Source organism: Arachis ipaensis, chromosome B04 (genome assembly GCF_000816755.2).
Source record: "Arachis ipaensis cultivar K30076 chromosome B04, Araip1.1, whole genome shotgun sequence".
In the NCBI taxonomy this organism is placed as follows: domain Eukaryota; kingdom Viridiplantae; phylum Streptophyta; class Magnoliopsida; order Fabales; family Fabaceae; genus Arachis; species Arachis ipaensis.
In genome coordinates, this window is record NC_029788.2 from 121,185,442 (window position 1) to 121,209,132 (window position 23,691).

Below are 23,691 nucleotides of genomic sequence, written 5' to 3' on the forward strand. Positions count from 1 at the left end.
CACTTTGAAGACTCACAAGAACACAAGAACATGAAGAAAGAACACCAAACTTAAAATTTTTAGAAAACCAAAATAAATTTTCGAAAATAAAAAAAATCAACAAGAAAACACCAAACTTAAAGTTTGGCATAAGATTTATTCAAAGAAAAATTATTTTTGAAAAAGATTTTAAAAATAGGATAGCCAATTACCAAGAACATACGCACCACGCTCTAGCTAATTGAGCTATAAATTTAAAGTGTTTTAACAAGGTATAAATAATAAAAGACTCTAAACCAAAAAGAAAAATTTTTCCTAATCTAAGCAACAAAATAAACCGTCAGTTGTCCAAACTCAAACAATCCCCGGCAACGGCGCCAAAAACTTGGTGCACGAAATTGGAAATCACAATTCTTCACAAATTCGCACAACTAACCAGCAACTGTATTGGGTCGTCCAAGTAATACCTTACATGAGTAAGGGTCGATCCCACGGAGATTGTTGGCTTGAAGCAATCTATGGTTATCTTGTAACTCTTAGTCAGGAAAACAATAAAATAATTCACTTATCAAATTTGATTGCAAGGAATAAAAGGGCAGAACACAAATTATACTTGTATGCAATGATGGAGAATATGTTGGAGTTTTGGAGATGCTTTGTCTTCTGAATCTCTGCTTTCCTCTGTCCTCTTGTTCACGCACGCACGTCCTCCTATGGCAAGCTGTGTGTTGGTGGATCACTGTTGTCAATGGCTACCATCCATCCTTTCAGTGAAAAGGGTCCAAGTGCGCTGTCACCGCACGGCTAATCATCTGCAGGTTCTCAATCGTACCGGAATAGGATTCACTATCCTTTTGCGTCTGTCACTATGCCCAGCACTCTCGAGTTTGAAGCTCGTCACAGCCATTCAATCCCAGAATCCTACTCGGAATACCACAGACAAGGTTTAGACTTTCCGGATTCTCATGAATGCCGCCATCAATCTAGCTTATACCACGGAGATTCTGATTAAGGAATCTAAGAGATATTCATTCATTCTACGGTGGAACAGAAGTGGTTGTCAGGCACGCGTTCGTGGTGGAATGATGATGATTGTCACGTTCATCACATTCATATTGAAGTGCGAATGGATATCTTAGAGAGGAACACGCATGTTTGAATGGAAAACAGGAATACTTGCATTAATTCATCGAGACACAGCAGAGCTCCTCACCCCCAACAATGGAGTTTAGAGACTCATGCCGTCAAAGAGTACAAATTTCAGATCTAAAATGTCATGAGATACAAAATAAGTCTCTAAAACTTGTTTAAATACTAGACTAGTAAACTAGGTTTATAGAAAATGAGTAAACTAAGATGGATAGTGCAGAAATCCACTTCTGGGGCCCACTTGGTGTGTGCTGGGGCTGAGACTTAAGCTAATCACGTCCATAGGGCTGTTTTGGGTGTTCAACGCTAGCTTTGGATCCTTTTCTGGCGTTGAACTCCAACTTGTAACTTGTTTCTGGCACTGGACGCCAGACTGCAACATGGAACTGGCGTTGAACGCCAGTTTACATCGTCTATCCTTAAGCAAAGTATGAACTATTATATATTTCTGGAAAGCCCTGGATGTCTACTTTCCAACGCAATTGGAAGAGCGCCATTTGGACTCCTGTAGCTCCAGAAATTCCATTCCGAGTGTAGAGAGGTCAGAATCCAACAGCATCAGCAGTCCTTTTTCAGCCTGAATCAGATTTTTGCTCAGCTCCCTCAATTTCAGCCAGAAAATATCTGAAATTACAGAAAAATACATAAACTCATAGTAAAGTCCAGAAATATGAATTTTGCCTATAAACTATTGAAAATAAACTAGAAACTAACTAAAAACTATATGAAATTAACCCCAAAAAGCATATAAAATATCCTCTCATCAATAAACTTGGACATCAAGCTTGTAGTCGTGAATCTCCATGTTCATTTTAATGTGCATCTCTATTCACGCTACGTAACTGATATTTTTAATCACATCCACAATGCTATCGTTTTGTGGTATTCTCTCTCTTTTTTTTTTTGTAAAAAGATCTACTAATAAAATTGAATACCATGAGAAACATTAGTAATTTTAAAGCTATATTTTTTAAAAAAATATCTTTTATTAACATGAAATAATAATCATTATGGTCATAATTTAATTTTTTTTTTGAATCTAACTATCAAAAATATATCTCTCAAATCCTTGCCTTATTTTAAAAAAAGTAATATCATGAGAAAGTTCTTTTTTTTTTTCAAATTCTTTACTCATTTTTAACTCGAAAGTGAACCTAACAAGCACAAAAACAACAGCTACAATAAACTCAAACACTCAGAAGTCGAATCACAAAACACCACCACTATTTACTACTAACTACTACTAATAACAACCAAGTCAATTAAACAAATCTAGAACACCACCTACAAAGTCATCATGTAAAAACAATAAAGACGTGATTTTCTAATATCAAATGACCTAAAAAAAATGACCTAAAATATCATACAAGGCATACTGAATTGAAAAAAAACGTTACGTGAAAGACCAATAATAATAACAATGAGATAAAAAGAAAAAAATACTAGAAAACCTGACAAAACATTACCGAGTCACTATTAAATAGAAATTCAAATCCTAACTATATCAATATGCAAGAATTTACTGCTTACGAACAATAATAATATCAATCAACACACAATGATGACTTGAATAGCAATAACCACAATAACAATTCATAGGAAACAACCTCTTCCAATGGCTAGAGATAAAATATTCAACAATATCATATACCATAACAGAAAACGAAAAATGTATTTATAAAAAAAAATTGTAACATATAAATACTCAGTGATACGAATAATAAAAATAGAAGCAACTTTGTTACCAGAGCACAAGCATTTCAAACTACCAATCTTCAAAAAAAAAAATTTCTAACTTGCTAAAAAATCTATCAAAGTAGTCTTTATATGTTATGATTATCCTAATAAAATCTCAAGTTACTTTAATATTGATTCCCACTTTTAATTTAGAAGCAACAAAGTTTACAAAAATTCTATATTATTGTATTAAGATAGCTAATTTCTTTTCAATCCTAATAAAATTTTACTTCAAAGCACCATTGTATAGATCAAATTAGTACTTTAGTACATAATTTCACTTACACTATTTTATTCCACGAACCTAATCAAATGTGAATCATGAAACATTAGGTCTCGTTGAGAATTCAGATAGTTTAAAACTAGAGTTATTAAAGAGTTCATAAAAAGTATGGTTTATAATAAGTAGTTGAATGTAATAAGGAAAAAAACTCGTATAAAGAATTTATTCAACTTTAAGAAATTGAATGTCTAGTTCCTTTATCGGAAATTGCCAACAATTCTTTTAATATCTAAGATCTACAATTCCAATCTCACAAGGCAATACAGACCAAGAAAACAAATATTCTAAACCTCTAAAAATAAGAACAATGGTTGAGATCAAGAGAATATTCAGAAAAGCAAAGCGTTAAGAAAATTCTCAAGTTTCATATCTCAGCCAAAAGCAAGATTTTTCTTATAATCACCAACCAAAAAAAAGTGTTCATAATCTTTCTCTCAACTTATCAAGCCAGAAATAATTCCGTTAATTTGATCAATGAGTGCTTGGCAACTTGAAAAGATTGAACCATAACGGAACCGGGTCATCAAATTAGACAAGTACAAACAAATTTTTAAATTGGAAAAGACTCGCGATCCAACTAACTGATTACCCAAATAATTCACTACACTTAAGTAAGGAAAATTATCAATCGAACAAACAACAAAAACACTATATTCATATCTTTCATCACATAGTCCTTCTTCTTGAGCAACTAAATATCAGTTTTTAAAATTATTGATTTGAAAGAAAGAATCAAAAGCAAATCAAAATTATATTATAACTCGAAGATTATCAACATAAGAAGAAAAATCCCAATATCGCTTATCAAATCCAGAACATTTCGACCAGAAACTCAGTAAATTCATACAATCCACAAATCAAAATACAATTCTATAAGGGAATCAGATAGTAATTCACAGCAAACATAGAACGAATCTTCTAAATAACTCGTGAACTGACATTAGAAATCATAGAGAACAACCCAAAGACGAAGAAGAATAAATCACACATTCACAAAATCGGAGAAAATTAGAACTAGCTACGAGAGAAATCGCGAATCGGAACCAAAGCTGAAACCATTGCAAAAACACATTCGAGAAAATCTACCAAAGGATATGTCAAGATTGGGTACAAAAGGACAGGAGTAACAAGAAGCGGCAGAGGACGCACGATCTCAATAATCAGAAGACAACAATGACATAGAGGATAAAGAGGACATTCCTATAGGCCTATGATAGTGCCACAATTTGTACAAATAGGCGCGCTTCTATTTATACAATTGTGATCCTACCATATGACACTTGCTCCATATTACACAGATGAAACCTAAGCTCTGATACCACTTTGTCACGGCCCAAAATGAGCCATAACTGGCGCTTAGGAAAATAACCCCCTAGCAAGCCTAACAAACTCAAATATAAGTTGAATAAGAAAATTAAAAATATTTTACAAGTTCTAAAATAAATAGTTATATATATTTAACAAAAAAAAATTTTAAATAATTAAGAATGGTGGGATCCTGCCTGTGACATATGGAGCATATACATCTAGAAATTTGACAAAAATAGATACTCATTGCAGATCGTGACTCTTGATTAGGATGTCTCACATAGTCAAGCATTTGTTCCTGAAAAATATTTTTAGAAAAAGGGATGAGTTTTGCAACTCAGTGACTAGACAATACATCTATAATCCACATAAGACCATATAAACATTATTATCAAAGTAATTTTAATTAGAAAACAGTAGTTGATAATAATAATAAGTGAATCAATAAGGGAGTTTTCATACAGAAATCAAATCAAAAGTCCACACTTGGGCGGCTCCACCTCTATGGGTAGCCCTTTCCTTTAGTGTGTCAGTACGGAATAACAGATCTAACGTGTGGCCTACATGTTAGGCTAGCAACACTCCTGCTAGCTGGAGTCTGAGTTAGATGTATCTAAGTTAACGTCATAACCGCCGTTAACTACAGTTTTCTAATACGAGCCTCCCAAACCAATTCAAAACATATAATTTCAAATACAACAAATCTTTGATCTTTCAAATATATAAGGTATCAAATCAAATCAAATCATGTTATACTTTCTCATCAGAATCTTTTTCAATCATACTTTTTCAATTATAAGACATTTCAAACATATTTCACAATCCTTAAACCAAGTGAATACCAACAAATACTTCGATGCTTCAAAAACAGTATTCAAGTAAAATCAAATATTTTAGAATAAAGCAAAATTTCATCAAAAAAATATATATATGGTCTCATGTATAGTTTTGAAAGTATAAACTTCATAAAAATGAATTATTTAATTTTAATAAATCAATTATTCTAATCAATTTAAAATAGTTCAAGGCAAATATAGTGAGTATAATTCAGAGATCATAATAGATATATGTCAAAATAATTATAGATAACAATCAAACAATTATAAATGTAAAGTCTACTCACAACGTGGTCCTAAGGGACCGAAGAGACCAAACTCGAAGTGCGAAAATAACGGGTGAGGAGGACTGATGTAGAATGAAATGAAAAGACACAGGATTTGGACCGGGCAGCGAAAAGTTGCGACTGCAACAACAACAGCATCCATTTCTTATTGCAACGTCAATGATCATAGCACCCAGAGAAAATATTGGATTCAAATTGAATGGAAGACAACAAGAAATAGTGCTGGAAAATCCAAGGTAAAGCAGAGGTTCAATAAAATCAGAATGGCAGGGTACGAAAGTGAAACGGATTCAAGGGAAAAGAGCGAACCAGAACGGCAACACTGGCAGCGGACAGCTCGATGGCAGCAAGGAGGTATGGCAGCAAGGTGGCAGCGCTGCTTCTTCTCCCTCACGAACTCGCCTCCTTCTCCCTCCTCTGTTCGCGGCTCACGGCGGCGGCAACAGCTTCATCAACGGTGACGCAACAGTGGTGGGGAATAGCGGTCTCCGACGGCGTGCTAGGCAGCAACCAGGCGTGAAAGAGCTGGCGGCGTCCTCTCCTCCATCGCGTTTCCCGCAGCAGCAGCTCTCTACCTCAACGTCTCACTTTCTCCCCTCTTCGTCAGCGCCAGCGGCGACGCGTGGGACAGTGGCTCCACGGCGGTGAGGCGCGACGCCGGTGTGCTCCAAGGCGATGGCAGTGACAGCGGACAGCCTCCCCTTCCTCTTTTCTCTTTTCTCTTCTCCGTTCCCTCACTCTCCCCTTTCTCTTTTCTGTGCTTCCGCTCCTTCTCCCTCTTTCTCTGAATTGTGTGTGTGTATGTGTGTAGGAAGGAGGGTGAGTTTTATTTTGAGATTAGGGTTAGGGTTTAATAAAAGGAATGAGGGTAGAATAGGTATTTTGATAAGGGTAAATCTAAAATGTTTCAAAACAAAACCTTGGGATATTACATATCTGGCTCAGACCTCAGCTAGCAGAGGCGTTGCTAGCCTAACGTGTAGGTCACACGTTAGATCTATTATTCTGTACGGACACACTAAAGGAAAGTGCTACCTTAGAGGTGCTCGCCCAAGTGTGGACTTTTGATTTGATTTCTGTATAAGAACTCCCTTATTGATTTACTTATTATTATCAACTGCTATTTTCTAATTTAAATTACTTTGATAATGATGGTTTCAGTGGCTAAGAGAAGGGGGGTTGAATCTTAACCCCCTTTTTGCTTGATTACACTTGCTGAACTCAGAGGAGACTTTTCTATCTTAGCTCGTCTCTGGACACGAGACTTTTTGTTTTTGGCCTTTTTCCATGAGACTCAAGAGATGACAAAATTAAACAGAAAAATACAAAACTGAGTACATTGAAGGAGAAGAGAAAACTGTTAGCTCAGGTAGCTCTGAGAACTCTGTGCCTTGCACTCTCAAATTTTCTCCTTACTTCAAACAGTGGCTGTCCACCCTTAATATAGAAGAGGGGAGCCTCCACTTATTGAAGCCGAAACCGAACCAACTTCTTCCTCCTTCAACAAACCGGTTCGGCCACATAGAGAGAGAAGAGATAACCATGCATTAACCAACGTGCAATTACCTCTAGTCCTTTCTTGATCATCACCCTTCATCAATCCGAGCTTTCCATCCTTGGCTTGCTCTTCAAGATGGAATTCTGGCCCTTGATGCTTCATGATGATAATGACTTTATCTGCTTCAATCTCTGCCTTCAACCATCACTTCGCCACTCTAGCTACTCCCTGTGGTGGTTGAGCAGAATCAAAGACAAGCCATGCTTCAAGAATCTCCCTTGCTGGCCGAATCTTCAACGTCTATTTTTGAGCATGAAAGGCTCAAGATAACCTCACCAAATCTAACCACATTTGGTAAGTATCTTAGCCACAGCTCATTTTTATTTTAGTATGTTTTCTTGCCACCATTAGCTTGATGGTCTTGATGCATGCACCTTCTTCCTTTTCTTTGTTGAAGAACATTTCTTCCATTGTTTTCTGGACAAGGACCGAAGAAAGAAGAAAAAAGAGATGAGAGAGAATAAAAAGAATCTGAAGAAAAGCAATACAAAGTGGTTAATTAAATGAGAATATCTTGCTTTTACTTCCCTTGCTTAGAGTGGCGTGTTTGTCATAATAGCCATCAATCAATTTAGCTGAATTTTCTCTCTCATGTTCCCCATGCATTAATTAACAATGTAATAGATTTTGAAATCCATCACATGGTTAAAGGCTTGGTTCCGTTGGAAGCACTTTGCTTTCATTTTTCCTTGGTTTCGCACCAAGTTTTGGAACCATACATCACAAATAAAATTTGGGCTTATTACATTGAAATTAAAACTGGCCCATTTGGTTAACATTTGCTTTCCTGATGAAATTGATTTCGGATCAAGTATAGAAAGCATTCATCAAAATTAAATATGGGCTTGGTTATAATATCATTGAGTTTGGCCATTGAGACAACAATTCAGCCATTTGATAGGAAACTTATAGCAAGGCTGATTTTTAATTTGGGCTAGCAACATCTTTATTTTCCGGCCCAAGGTAAAATCTGAACAACAAAATTATTAATTAAGCAAATAAGAATTGAGATCAAATTAATAATTTTGTAATTAAATATCCTAATAATGTTTGTTCATCATCAAAATTAAATAAGAGTTTTCCAAACTCATCAATCTCCCCCTTGATGACAAACATTATTAAAATTGAAATGGAAAGAAATTTAGATATTGAGTAAAGAATACTCCTTTTGAAGATTGAATTTCTCCCCCTTTCTAAATGTCACATTGCTCCCCCTTGATGTATGCTTATTTTACCATGGGAAGCACTTAACCTGTAACATTTTTAAATCAAGCTTCAAGTAACAATGTTATTTAGCATATTTTATGATGCTAAATGCTTGATTTATGAGCAGTTTTAATTGATAATCAAAAACTTATTTGATATCATAAACTGATTTACTGCTCAAACTATTTCATACACAAAAAAATATCAAAATATTTTTCAAACCCTTTTCTGTTGAGGATATCAGAGTAAAGCAACATGATGGAAAAGTATTTGAGTAAACAAAGAAGACAGTTTTAATATATTACACAGTTTAAAGGAACTGCCAAAAATAAGTTTTCAATATAACAAGCTTATCAATGATGAATCAACAGCCGGGCATCTCTATAAATTTAACATAATTATAAACCAAATGCCAAATGACAATTAACTAATCATGATAGACTAAGAACTGTTTAAACATCAATCATAGTGAATGCAATAGCAACATGCATTCTTTGAACAAGGGTGATCATTAATTTTCAATTTTGAAAATTTCAACCCCTGTTCCTCTGTTTTTCAGCCAGCCCCTTTTTTGTTCCAATTTCAATTTCAATTTTGGAACCTTAATTTCCTCCCCCTTTTGTCATCACGGGGCACCTGCACAAAACATAATATGCAATATAACAGTCCAAAACATAACCAAATGGTGTCATCAAAGTATCAACTAGGTAGCTATTGTCAGTTGCAATCTTAACAAAAAAAACAAACAGAACTAATTGAGCCAAAGTGTGCCAATATCAAATAGGAACCAAAGAGTTAATCATCAAAAAGATTGAAGGCAGGTTGCTCTGCTCCGTCATCACTGCCAGCTTCTTCTTCAAGGCTTTCCAACATTAGATTTACCCTCTCTTGGCATTTCTTCCATGCCGACTCATTTTCAGAAGCAAGTTTGCGAGCAGACTTGTGAAATTGAACCATGAGATCGGACATATGGTTGAATTCTGTGAGAATATCTCTGAGAGAACCAGTTGTCTTTGAGGATTCTGGGTGGCCTTCAAAGTCGTCATCAGAAGCCATTGATTTCTTTCCTCTTTTTGCAGCCCCGCCTCCTCTGATCATGGAGACCTTGTTCTCTACATCCTCATTGGTTAAATCTACCTTGAAGTACTCAAAAATGCACGTAAGAAACATGCCATAAGGTAGATTGGCCTTTTTTGTACTTTTCACAGACTCCCACATGTGACGAATCATAATATAGCTAAATGAAATAGAAGATGAAGTAACAAGAGCAAATATTATGAGACAATCAGATACGGTTACCCTGTTGTGAGAGCCACTTTGAGGAGTGAGAATGTGTATTATGATGCGGTGCAGCAGAGAATTAGTTGAACCCAAAGCCTTATGAGTCGGAACAGTTCCATCTAGGCCAGACAAATTTTCACAGATTTGATGAAGCACCTGCTTGTATGTAACTCCTACATGTGAGTCCCATTTATCACTCATGTAAGCCTTTGGCCCTTCATTAATGTATCCAAGGGCAGAAGAGATGGTTTCAGAATTCAGGGTGATATGAACCCGTTTCACATAAGAATGAAGGCTACCATCAATAAACCTCAGATTTGCATAGAACTGCCTGACCAACCCTGGGTACACCAATTTATGAATATGGAGCAGGGGTGACCATTTGAGACCATCAAACATGGGTTGTAGGTCAATTCCTTTGGAGGCCAGAGACTTAAGATTCACAAGGTAAAAAGGGCACATATGCCTTTTCTCCAGGACATCATTGTGAAATTCGAAGGAAGCACACGTAGTGAACCTTGAGGGATCAAAATGTGAGTGTGGTTTATGAAATTTGTTCTTGAACTCCATAGACCCAAGGTTCATAGGTTCTCTGGTCTCATGGAGCGCAAAACCCTTCGTCTTCTTTGAACTCTTCCCGGATGCATGTGGGGTTGTTCTTTTCGGCGATGATGAAGGAGGTGAAGTATGAGACTCCTCTACTTCTTCTTCTATGCTAGGCTCCTTCGCCTTCTCGCTCTTCCTTCTTCCAGATGATTTTTGAGCAATAACTTTGCGCCTCATAGTCTCGGTTCTCTTGGAGGGTGGTGAAAGAGAAGAGGAAGAGGTGGAATGAATGTGAATGTGTGTATGTGTTTGGGGTGTAGAAGGTTTTTGAGATTGGCGAATTCTCTCACTCTTCCTTGGTGCTGTAATCAAGGGATTAGTTGGAGGGAAAGATTTGATTTGACAACATACTTCTTCCACCAAGATTTGATGAGACAACCAAGAGATTTTGTTGATCTAATTTTTCAAAAGAAAGGAAACTAACAAAACTGTCATGGTGGGGTCAAGGAATTTTGGTGGGGCCCATAAAATTTGAATTCTGCGTTGCCTCCCCCTTGACCACAGCTCTTCTATCATGCCATTATTTTCTTTCTCGTCCAAACCTACGAGCAAAACTGAACAGAATCACAAATTTACAAATTTTCAATGAAACTTAAATCAAACATTCCCAAACTTTTTCTCAAGCTACAGAATCTGTCTTCACAGAGGGGTTTTGTAAAAATATCAGCAATTTGGTCTTCAGATTTTACAAATTGAATATCAATAGTACCCTTTTGCACATGTTCCCTAATGAAATGATATTTTATCTCAATGTGCTTGGTTCTTGAGTGCAGAATAGGATTTTTTTGAAATGTTTATAGCACTCATATTGTCACAAAATAAAGGAATACTATTGATTTTTAATTTGTAATCTTCCAATTGAGTTTTTAACCAAATTAATTGTGAGCAACAAGCAGATGCGAAAACATATTCAGCTTCAGCTGTGGATAGAGCCACTGTGGCTTGTTTCTTGCTTGACCACATATTGAGTGAGCTTCCAAGGAAGCAACACATGCCGGAGGTGCTTCTTCTATCTACTCTATCTCCCGCATAATCTGCATCACAAAACCCTACTGCACAAAAATCATCAGATTTAGGATACCATAGCCCATAATTACAAGTTCCCTTAATGTACCTAATGATGCGTTTAACGGCTATAAGATGGGATTCTTTTGGGTGAGATTGAAACCTTGAACATACACCCACACTTTGGACTATATCCGGTCTAGAGGAGGTAAGATACATGAGTGATCCTATCATTCCTCTATACCTTGTTTCATCCACATCTTGGCCATCATCATCCTTTTCAAGTTTAGTATTGGGATGCATAGGAGTACCCATTGATTTGGAATTTTCTAGGCCAAACTTTTTGATAAGTTCTTTTGCATACTTTCCTTGGTAAATAAAAGTACCACTAGGAGTTTGTTTAATTTGGAGGCCAAGAAAGAAAGTAAGCTCTCCCATTAAACTCATTTCAAACTCACTAGTCATGAGTTTTCCAAACTCTTCACACAAGGAAATGTTGGCCGATCCAAATACAATGTCATCAACATAATCTTGAACAAGGAGTATATCTTGATCGTAACCTTGGGCCACTAATCTAGCCTTGTTACGAACAACTTGTCCATCCTCACCAAGTTTGTTTTTAAATACCCACTTAGTACCGGTAACTTTCTTACCATCCGGATGAGGTACTAGTGTCCAAACCTTATTCTTGTCAAATTGAGCAAGCTCCTCTTGCATTGCCTTAACCCAAGATGGGTCCTCAAGAGCTTGTTTGACATTATTGGGCTCAATTTGTGACAATAGAGCAAGATTGCTAGGTTCGGTTTGCCTTTTGGTAGAGGATCTTGTAGTTACTCCTTGAGAGGGATCACCAATGATGAAGTCATGAGGATAACCCCTCATAGACTTCCATTCTCTAGGTTTTCGGCCAGGTGTTGAACTTTGATGAACTTCTGGTGGTCTCACTGTTTCAGTTTCTCGTGTCTGCTCAGGAGATAAAATGGAAGTTTCTCCTTCAATCTGACGAGATAAAACCGGGCTGACAGATTCTTCATTTTGCACATATTTGGGATTTTCTTTATTTGTTGCAGCCTCTTCACAATCTGAATCATTATCCTTCACAATACTTGGAATTAAGTTAGAATCACAAAAAGTAACATGTATGGATTCCTCTATTGTCCTATACTCCTTGAGATAAACTCTATAGGCCTTGCTTGTGGTGGAATATCCAACAAACATTCCTTCATAAGATTTTGGATCAAACTTTCCAAGATTTTCTTTATTATTTAGCACAAAACATTTGCATCCAAAAATATGAAAATACTTAAGATTTAGAGGGGTTCCTTTCCATAGCTCATAAGGAGTTTTCTTTAACCATTTTCTAATGATTGTTCTATTCAAAATATAACATGATGTGTTTACAGCCTCAGCCCATAAGAATTTAGGAATCTCATTCTCACATAGCATAGCCCTAGTCATTTCTTGAAGGCTTCTATTCCTTCTTTCAACCACCCTATTTTGTTGGGGGGTTCTAGGACATGAAAAGTTATGAGAAATTCCTAAGTCATCACAGAAATTTTCAAAATCTTGATTTTCAAATTCTCTTCCATGATCACTTCTCAAATGAACAATTTTTAAATCTTTTTCATTTTGAATTTTCTTACAAAGGGTGGAAAAAGCATGAAAGGCATCATTCTTATGAGCAAGGAAAAGTACCCAACCAAATCTAGAGTAATCATCTACCACCACAAGACCATAGTGTTTACCTCCTAAACTTTGAGTTCTAGTAGGACCAAAAAGATCAATATGTAATATTTCCAATGGCCTTTTGGTTGAGATTCCATCTTTAGATTTAAAAGAGGTTTTTACTTGTTTGCCCAATTGACAAGCGTCACAAGTAAGATCCTTGTCAAACTTGATGTTTGGAATTCCTCTAACCAAATTTCTTTTGACTATCTTAGAAATTTGATACATGCTAGCATGTCCCAACTTTCTATGCCAAAGCCATTTTTCAGATTCAAAAGATGTAAAGCATGTTACATTTTGTTCCTTTAAATCCTCAAGAGTTAATCCATACACATTGTTGCATCTTTTAGCTTCAAGAAAAACATTCCCAGTTTTCTCACACACAACTAAACAAACAAATTTGTTAAAAATAACTTCACAACCCAAATCACAAAGTTGACTAACACTAAGTAAATAATGTTTCAAGCCATGTACAAGGAGAACATCATTTATACAAGATGAGAAATTTTTACCCACTTTCCCAACAGCCACAATTTTTCCTTTTGCATCATCACCGAAAGTGACAAGCCCTCCATCATATTCATCAAGCTTTATGAAGAAGGTTGTCTTTCCGGCATATGCCTAGAGCATCCGCTGTCCATATACCACATGTTTTCCTCTCTTTTGGATGCTAGGCACACCTGATCTATGTGGTTTGCCATGAGACATGTTTGTGAGTTGGTCTCGGTTTCCTCATCATCATCGGAGTCATTCTCCAAATCTTCCCATGAGGCCATCAATCCTTTCTTCTTTCCCTTTTTCGGCTTATCCTCCTTCTTCAACTTGGGACAATCAGATTTGAAGTGCCCTCTTTCTTTGCAATTGTAGCAAGTTACCTTGCTAAGGTCTTTCTTCACTCTCCTCGAGCTGCTGCCTTTGCCTTTGAGTTTAGCCATTTTCCTGAATTTTTTTGCAAACAACACAAACTCATTTTTAGAAGAGTTATCACTGGATTCATTATCCAGAGGGTTAGTCACATAAGAAAAAGCAATTCCTTTCTTTTTTGTATCTTTTTTTAAATAGGTATTTTCAAAGGCAAGAAGATTTCCTCTCAAATCATCAAGTGTCATGGAGTCTAAGCTACTACTTTCAGAAATAATCAAAGCTTTTGTTTCCCACTCTTTTGTGAGACATCTCAACACTCTTCTCACTAGCACAGATTCTGAATGTGTGATTCCAAGAGCATCTAAGCCAACAATAATGGAGTTGAACCGTTCGAACAGTTCATCAATGGACTCTCCTTCTTTCATTGCAAACATTTCATACTCTCTATTCAACATGTCTGTCCGAGTCTTCTTTACAATGGTGGTTCCTTCATGGGTGATTTGCAATTTGTCCCAGATTTCCTTTGCCGTTGTGCATCTTGATACCTGTCGGTACTCCTCAAAGCTGATAGCACAGTTTAACAGATTTACTGCCTTGGCATTTAATTCTATCTTCTTCCTATCTTCCTCAGTCCATCTTGCTTCTGGTTTGAGAGAAACAACTCCTTCTGCACTTGTGATAGTTGGAAATTGAGGCCCTTCCAGAATAATCTTCCAAAGTCTGTAATCCACTGCTTGTACAAATATCTTCATCCTCTCCTTCCAATAGGTATAGTTTTTCCCATTGAAAAGAGGAGGTCTGTTGCTTGATTGTCCTTCAGTCAGATTATAGGACACCATATTTGCGCCACTATTTTCTGCCATAGGGATCTTTACTCCAAGCTGCAAAGCTTGATCTCTTTGAGACCAAGCTCTGATACCAATTGATGGTTTCAGTGGCTAAGAGAAGGGGGGTTGAATCTTAGCCCCTTTTTTGCTTGATTACACTTGCTGAACTCAGAGGAGACTTTTCTGTTTTAGCTCGTCTCTAGACACGAGACTTTTTGTTTTTTCTCGTCACTTGTCACGAGACTTTTTGTTTTTGCTCGTCACATGGCACGAGACATTTTAGTTTTTGCTCCTGTGCAGTAGAAATAGAAATGGAATAGGAGAGAAGAAAGATAACACCCAGATATATCCTGGTTCAGCTGCTAAGTGCAGTGCAGCCTACATCCAGTCTCCATCACAACAATGATGGAATTTTACTATAATCAACCTGATTACAAACTGTAAAGTGCTAACCCAACTTACAAGGGGATTCCCACAGAATCATGAAACAAAACATAGATGAACAAAGAAACTCTAAGACATCTATGGCTTTTTCTTTTAATTTTGCACTCTCTGCCTTTTTCCGCTCTATGGCTTTTTCATACAAACCTCACTGTTTGCCTTTTTCCATGAGACTCAAGACATGACAAAATTAAACAGAAAAATACAAAACAGAATACATTGAAGGAGAAGAGAAAAACTGTTAGCTCAGGTAGCTCTGAGAACTCTGTGCCTTGCACTCTCAAATTTTCTCCTTACTTCAAACAGTGGCTGTCCACCCTTAATATAGAAGAGGGGAGCCTCCACTTATTGAAGCCAAAACCGAACCAACTTCTTCCTCCTTCAACAAACCGGTTCGGCCACATAGAGAGAGAAGAGATAACCATGCATTAACCAATATGCAATTACCTCTAGTCCTTTCTTGATCATCACCCTTCATCAATCCGAGCTCTCCATCCTTGGCTTGCTCTCCAAGATGGAATTCTGGCCCTTGATGCTTCATGATGATAATGACTTTATCTGCTTCAATCTCTGCCTTCAACCATCACTTCGCCACTCTAGCTACTCCCTGTGGTGGTTGAGCAGAATCAAAGACAAGCCATGCTTCAAGAATCTCCCTTGCTGGCCGAATCTTCAACGTCCATTTTTGAGCATGAAAGGCTCAAGATAACCTCACCAAATCTAACCACATTTGGTAAGTATCTTAGCCACAGCTCATTTTTATTTTAGTATATTTTCTTGCCACCATTAGCTTGATGGTCTTGATGCATGCAGCTTCTTCCTTTTCTTTGTTGAAGAACATTTCTTCCATTGTTTTCTGGATAAGGACCGAAGAAAGAAGAAGAAAGAGATGAGAGAGAATAAAAAGAATCTGAAGAAAAGCAATACAAAGTGGTTAATTAAATGAGAATATCTTGCTTTTACTTCCCTTGCTTAGAGTGGCGTGTTTGTCATAATAGCCATCAATCAATTCAGCTGAATTTTCTCTCTCATGTTCCCCATGCATTAATTAACAATGTAATAGATTTTGAAATCCATCACATGGTTAAAGGCTTGGTTCCGTTGGAAGTACTTTGCTTTCATTTTTCCTTGGTTTCGCACCAAGTTTTGGAACCATACATCACAAATAAAATTTGGGCTTATTACATTGAAATTAAAACTGGCCCATTTGGTTAACATTTGCTTTCCTGATGAAATTGATTTCGGATCAAGTATAGAAAACATTCATCAAAATTAAATATGGGCTTGGTTATAATATCATTGAGTTTGGCCCATTGAGACAACAATTCAGCCATTTGATAGAAAACTTATAGCAAGGCTGATTTTTAATTTGGGCTAGCAACATCTTTATTTTTCGGCCCAAGGTAAAATCTGCACAACAAAATTATTAATTAAGCAAATAAGAATTGAGATCAAATTAATAATTTTGTAATTAAATATCCTAATAATGTTTGTTCATCATCAAAATTAAATAAGAGTTTTCCAAACTCATCAGATAATAATGTTTATATGGTCTCATGTGGATTATAGATGTATTGTCTAGTCACTGAGTTGTAAAACTCACCACTTTTTCTAAAAATATTTTTTAGGAACAAATACTTGACTATGTGAGACTTTCTAATCAAGAGTCACGATCTGCAATGAGTATCTATTTTTGTCGAGTCCTAGATGTATATGCTCCATATGTCACAGGCAGGATCCATTTCATATTTATTTATTTTACCCTTTGTTAAAAATATGTAATTATTCATTTTAGAAACTGTAAAGTTATTTTAAAATATTTGTAATTTTCTTATTAAATTTATCTTTGAATCGGTTAGGCTTGCTAGGAATTATTTTTCTGAGCATCGGTCATGGTTCGTTTTGATGCTCATGGTTCGTTTTGGGTTGTGACATTTTAATAGTAGTAATAGGGGGAAAATATATCTTAAGATTATTATATTTATAATATTACAACCATATGATCTAAAAATCAGACGTAAATCAAGTCGCTTGTATAAGAAAGTACTAGTCTTATGTTCAAATCTATAATCAAACTTTATAAATTATTATAATCAAATATGATCCATGTTTATAACAAATTTCATAAATAATATAAGCAAAGTGCAAAAAATCGAAGTATCTGCATAGAATATTTTATTTTCCTTAACGTTAACTACAAATTATAATCAGTCTCATATAGTTATTGATTAACACATTCATTTACTCAAAAACACACATGAAAACAGTAAAATACTATATCGATTATCATTTTCAGGTAATAACCAATTCACCTTTTTGTTTTTTCCACGCAAGTCAACAAAGCAAAGCCTTATGCTGATAGAAGTTACACAAGCAGCTTCCACTCACTTTCCTGTTTTCACGCACACACACACTTTTTAGTGTTTGCTAATAATCTTGTATTAACAGAACACTGCTTGAATTGAAGCAGCATTGCATCAATCCTATATTTAAATTTGTCGGAAAGATAACTTTGAAAGCTAATAATATTTTCACTTTTTCTTTTCCAATTTTGATCAGTTTTTGAAGAAATGAAATATACAAATATGAGTTTGGCCAAGAACTGAAGTGATCTCACTTTTCTGGTCTGGAAACTTGAAATATCAGTGCTTAAAAGCTGTGGAAACCTTAGCAATGCACAAATTTAATCCATGTCGCATCTGGTGTTATATAAATTTGAGTTTGATGTAACCATGTATGAAATGATTTAGATTTATAAAATATTAAACTGTTTGTATGTTAATATTTTAAAAAAAGATATGGAACTAAAAAACCTTTTTATCTTGTTCTTTTTTATTGTGTTCCTTATGACAGATTTTATTTTCTAGAAGCAAAGGAGACTATTAGAATTTAGACGCATTGTCATTGGTGGTAGCTAGGAACTAGGATCTAACATTTGTTACATAACCAATTTATACTATCAAAAAATAACAAAATTTCTAACTCAAAATAAGCTAACTAAGATCAACTCTGGCTAATAGCTAAGCATTTTACATTTTCTAGCAATACAAGTAAAATCACCAGTTAAAAGCTAAAGGACTCAAAGTGCAGATTTTCAGCCAAATTAAATGAGCAAACAGCCGCTACCTCCTGCCTCATTTCCTTGGGTCCAGAAACAAGAACCCCCACATTTGACCCTTTCAGTTTCAAAAGCAATCCTTCAAATTCAATTTCTTTAAAAATGTTTTCTTAAAATCAACTTTATTTATTAATTTAAAAAAGTCTTTACTTATTTATATATCAGATCGTATTATAAGCCATGAATTAGGCAAATTTTTACTTACTTTAAATAGGTCTCGTCGTTGAGGTGAATTTTTTCATATCAAGTCGCCTAAGCAGTAGCTTCCAATTATCATAACATAACTTTGAATTTAATAGTACAAATAGTTTTTTAAATTGATTTCTAAATAGAAACAATACTCAAATTGGTTCGTCAAGTTTTATCTCATAATCAAATTGGTCCTCCATTGAAAATGTCAAATTGGTTCGCTTCATTTATTAATTTCTACGCGCTTTATTTGGAATGATAAAGAAGAGATGACTATATAGTTTAATTATTATTATTATTTTATTCGAAATAAATAAATAAATGAAATTCATTTACATTTGTGGGCATGTATTCCCACCCAACAGCTTCCGCTTACTTTCCTTTCTCTCTTCACAAACAATTTGTTATTAATTAATTAACAGTTTAGTGTTAAGCACATACATACGCACATACACCACAATCCACTTCTCTTCAAGCTTCAAACTATGGCATCTCTATGCGGCCCTCAACAGGAAGGGAATCACAACCTACAAAGATGACCAAAACCTTCGCAAAGGCCATGTTATTTCAAAAGAACTCCTCAAAGCAATTGAAGAGTCCATGTTTGCAGTCATTGTTTTCTCACCGGACTACGCTTCCTCCAGTTGGTGCTTGGACGAGCTCCAAAAGATCATTGAGTGTAAGAACCAGCTGGGGCTACAAATTGAGGCAGTGTTCTACGGTGTGGAGCCTTGTGATGTGAGGCACCAAAGAGGAACCTTTGAAGAAGCTTTCAAAAAACACGAACAGAGACATGACAGTGAAAATGTCAAAAGATGGAGAGATGCGCTAACACAAGTAGCTGCTCATTCTGGTTGGACCTCCAAAAATGAGTAAGCTAAACTAGTCATTAACTTATTACTCTTCTTATTACTACAATTTATCTGCTATAGTATTATTATTTTGTAATACTACATTTTAAATATTTTTCTAAAGCAAATAATAGAATGCAATGTTTAAGCAACGATGGTAACAGTATACTAAAAATTAGCCATAATGTTTAAATCTTTTTCATATACATATCAATTTTTTTGCAATATATATATATAGCTTATTGCAAATAAATTTTGTAAAAGAAAATCGTTTTTGTAAACTTCAGTTGTTTTGTTTTGTAATGTCTTCCTTTATCTTATTACAAAATTTCTTTTTTATTATAAAAGTTTTTGCTTTATTTTTCTTATGTATTGCTAGACTTACAAAGAAATTCTCTTCCCCTAAACAGGGACGAAGCAGTACTTGTGGAAAATATTGCTCAGCATATATTTGAAATATTGATTTCTAAGTTGCCATCTTCAATGAAGAATCTTGTGGGGATTGAATCAAGAGTGGAACAAGTGATTACTCTAATTGGCCTTGGATTGAATGATGTTCGCTTTATAGGCATATGGGGAATGGGCGGCATGGGTAAGACCACTATTGCTAGAGCTGTCTTTGAAATCATTCGAAGCAGATTTGAAGTTACTTGCTTTCTTGCCGACGTAAGAGAACACTGCGAGAAAAAAGATATTACTCACATACAAAAGCAACTTCTCGATCAAATGAAAATAAGGTCAAATTTTGTTCATAACAAGTATGATGGGAGGACAATAATTCAAAACTCTTTACGTCTCAAAAAGGTACTTCTTGTTCTTGATGATGTAAATCATGGAAAACAATTAGAATATTTGGCTGGGGAAAAAGATTGGTTTGGTCCTGGAAGCAGAATAATAATCACAACTAGAGATTTCCACCTGCTAAGGAAAGATAAGTTGCACGAAACTTACAACGTTGAAGGGTTAGTGGAAAGTGAAGCCCTTAACCTCTTTTCATTAGAAGCTTTTAACCTGCCAAAACCTTCAGAAGAGTTTTTGGATTTGTCCATAGAAGTGGTAAAATACAGCGGTGGTCTCCCATTGGCACTGAAAGTATTGGGTTCCTATCTTAATGGTAGACCTATGGCGGTTTGGCATAGTGCTATCGAAACTAATTTAGTAATTGAAATTTGTTTAAAATTAAAATTTCTTATTAAAAAAATTTTAAGAACTAATTTGGAGTATTTCTCAAAAATATATATTGCATTGTCCTTTTTTGTTTCTTAATAGGCATAAATAGATATCAAGAGTTTTTAATTTTATGATGATTTATATAACCTGAAATTCTTTCGTATAATACGGTTTGTTAGTATGCCACCTAACTAATAATAATTCAATGAATCAGGTATCAAATTAAAATAAATTTATAAAAATCTATATCAAATGAATAAATTACCTGAAAAATATATATAGCTTATTACAAATAACTTTTGTAAAAGAAAATTGTTTTTGTAAACTTCAGTTGTTTTGTGTTGTATTATTGTCTTCCTTTATCTTATTACAAAATTTCTTTTTTATAATAAAAGTTGTTGCTTTATTTTTCTTATTTGCTAGACTTACAAAGAAATTCTCTTTTTCTGAACAGGGACGAAGCAGTACTTGTGAAAAATATTGCTCAACATATATTTGAAATATTGATTCCTAAGTTGCCATCTTCAATGAAGAATCTTGTGGGGATTAATTCAAGAGTGGAACAAGTAATTACTCTAATTGGCCTTGGATTGAATGATGTTCGTTTTATAGGCATATGGGGAATGGGCGGCATGGGTAAGACCACTATTGCTAGAGCTGTCTTTGAAACCATTCGAAGTAGCTTTGAAGTTACTTGCTTTCTTGCTGATGTAAGGGAGCAATGTGAGAAAAAAGATATTACTCGCATACAAAAGCAACTTCTTGATCAAATGAATATAAGTTCAAAAGCTGTTCATAACAAGTATGATGGGAGGACAGTAATTCAAAACTCTTTACATCTGAAAAAGGTACTTCTTGTTCTTGATGATGTAAATCATGAAAAACAATTAGAGGATTTGGCTGGGGAGCGAGATTGGTTTGGTCCTGGAAGCAGAATAATAATTACAACTAGAGACGTAGAGGTGCTAAAGGGACCAGAGGTGCATGAAACATATAAGGTTGAAGGGTTAGTGGAAGGTGAAGCCCTTAACCTCTTTTGTCTGAAAGCCTTTAAACAGCAGGAGCCTACAGAAGGGTTTTTGGATTTGTCCAAAAAAGTGGTCAAATACAGCGGTGGTCTCCCATTGGCACTTAAAGTATTGGGTTCCTATCTTAATGGTAGACCTACTATTGCGGTTTGGTATAGTGCTATTGAAAGAATAAAGAAGTCTTCACTTTCTGAAATTATTGATGTGTTGAAAATAAGCTATGAGGGTTTAGAAGATAGAGAAAAGGATATTTTTTTAGATATTGCTTGTTTCTTTAGAGGAATGCTGAAAGATTCTGTAACAGAGAAATTAAAAAGATCTGGTCATGATGCTGAAATCGGTATTGATATTTTGATTAAAAGATCATTGGTCACATTAGAGCCGGAGATATGCGGGGAGTTTACTCTGGGGATGCATGATCTGCTTGAAGAAATGGGCAAACAAATTGTTATTCAGGAATCTCAGAATGATGTTTGTAAGCGTAGCAGATTGTGGTGTTTGGAGGATGTTGAATTTGTACTTACTCAAAAGAAGGTAAGTGTCGGTTTTTTCTCAAGTATAGGATGCATAGAATTAAAATAAGAATTTGACAATGTATTTGATATTATATCAAGGTAACTAAAAACTATTTTTTGTTTTTGTGGTTATCTCAATGAGTATAGTTTTTTCATTGGTTTTTTTAATTGTTTATTTATTTATTTACGTGTATGTGTAGAAAGTTAAAGCAACTCATGGCATCGTTCTACATAATTGGTATAGCTGGTATAGCAAGACTGAAGTGAATCAGAGAGATTTATCTTTCTCAAAAATGTGCCAGTTAAAGCTTCTCATTTTAGATGGCGTGGAAGCTCCCATTCTCTGCGATATTCCTTGTACATTAAAAGTATTTCGCTGGAATTATTGTCCACTGAAAACTCTGCCCCTTAAAGATCATCAACGCTATGAACTTGTTGAAATTAATCTGTCTAAAAGCCAAATTGTAGAGTTATGGGATGGAAAGAAGGTAGACCTTTTCATCAACAGTTCTATCAAATTTTATTACATAAACATTTCCAGCATAAATATTAACCATGTGATATATTTTTTTTATGTTTCTTCAGGTTTTAGAAAAGTTAGAGCACTTAGATCTGTTATGGTGCAAGCAGCTGAAGCAAACGCCAGATCTTTCTGGGGCTCCCAATCTTAAAAAACTTCATCTTTGGGAATGCACGAAGCTAGATTATATTCACCCGTCTCTTGCACACCACAAGAGGCTTGTTGAATTGGATTTAAGTCAATGTGAGAGTCTTGAAACACTTGGAGATAAATTTGAGATGAGTTCACTCGAGAAACTAGATCTAGGCTGGTGCAGTAGTTTGAGAAGACTGCCAGATCTTTCTGGGGCTCCCAATCTTAAAAAACTTCATCTTTGGGAATGCACGAAGCTGGATTATATTCACCCGTCTCTTGCACACCACAAGTCGCTTGTTGAATTGAATTTACGGGGATGTAGGAGTCTTGAAACACTTGGAGATAAATTGGAGATGAGTTCACTCGAGGAACTAAATCTAGGCTGGTGCAGTAGTTTGAGAAGACTGCCAGAATTTGGAGAATGCATGAAACAGTTATCGATTCTTGATCTGGAAGGTACAGGTATAGAAGAGCTACCCCCAACGCTTGGAAATTTGGCTGGCGTGTCTGAGTTGAACTTAAGTGGATGCGACAAGATTACTGGTCTTTCCTCCGATATTGGCTCATCTAGAGAAGAGGCGACCCTTTCCTATGATATTCGCCACTTAGCGTCGTTGATGGATTTGGATTTATCTGAGAGCAGTTTTTTAAGAGTTCCAATAAGTATCCATCAACTTCCTAGACTTACAAGTCTGTACTTATGCGGTTGCGATGAATTGGAGGTTTTACCAGAGCTTCCATCAAGTCTAAGAGAATTAGACGCACAGGGTTGTTATTCACTGGATGCATCGAATGTTGATGATGTTATTTCAAAGGCGTGTTGTGGCTTTGCAGAATCAGCTAGCCAAGATCGTCAAGACTTCTTGCAAATGTTGATCTATGGGAAGGAAATTCCAGCATGGTTTGAGCACCAGGAACAAGATGACGGAGTATCAGTCTCATTCCCGCAGAATTGCCTTTCAATTGAAACCATCGCACTTGCTCTCTGTTTCCTAATTGAAGTTAGTTTTAAAATTGGAGTTAAAAACATATTCGTGTATATATATATATATATATATATATATACACGATAT

At 35.5% G+C, this 23,691-nt stretch overlaps 1 protein-coding gene, 2 long non-coding RNA genes and 1 pseudogene across 3 annotated transcripts in view; 2 read left to right on the forward strand and 2 right to left on the reverse strand.

Annotated features, from left to right (window-relative positions):
- LOC107635057 (TMV resistance protein N-like) overlaps positions 1–23,691 on the forward strand; it is a 136,631-nt gene that overhangs the window by 54,541 nt on the left and 58,399 nt on the right. The window contains exons 2-3 of the mRNA XM_021121841.1: positions 20,875–21,982; positions 22,164–22,451. Of these exons, the coding sequence (XP_020977500.1) occupies positions 20,875–21,982; positions 22,164–22,451 (1,396 nt within the window). The remainder of the gene's footprint in view (positions 1–20,874; positions 21,983–22,163; positions 22,452–23,691) is intronic.
- The window catches only part of LOC110271293, a 96,686-nt gene that overhangs the window by 35,356 nt on the left and 37,639 nt on the right, over positions 1–23,691 (reverse strand). The window lies entirely within an intron of this gene.
- On the reverse strand, positions 4,652–6,062 carry LOC110271290. The gene is made up of 3 exons (XR_002361855.1): positions 5,889–6,062; positions 5,580–5,699; positions 4,652–4,754 (listed from the first exon to the last, which is right to left on the reverse strand). It is a non-coding gene; the product is annotated as an uncharacterized LOC110271290 (long non-coding RNA).
- On the forward strand, positions 18,769–20,400 carry LOC110271285 (annotated as a pseudogene).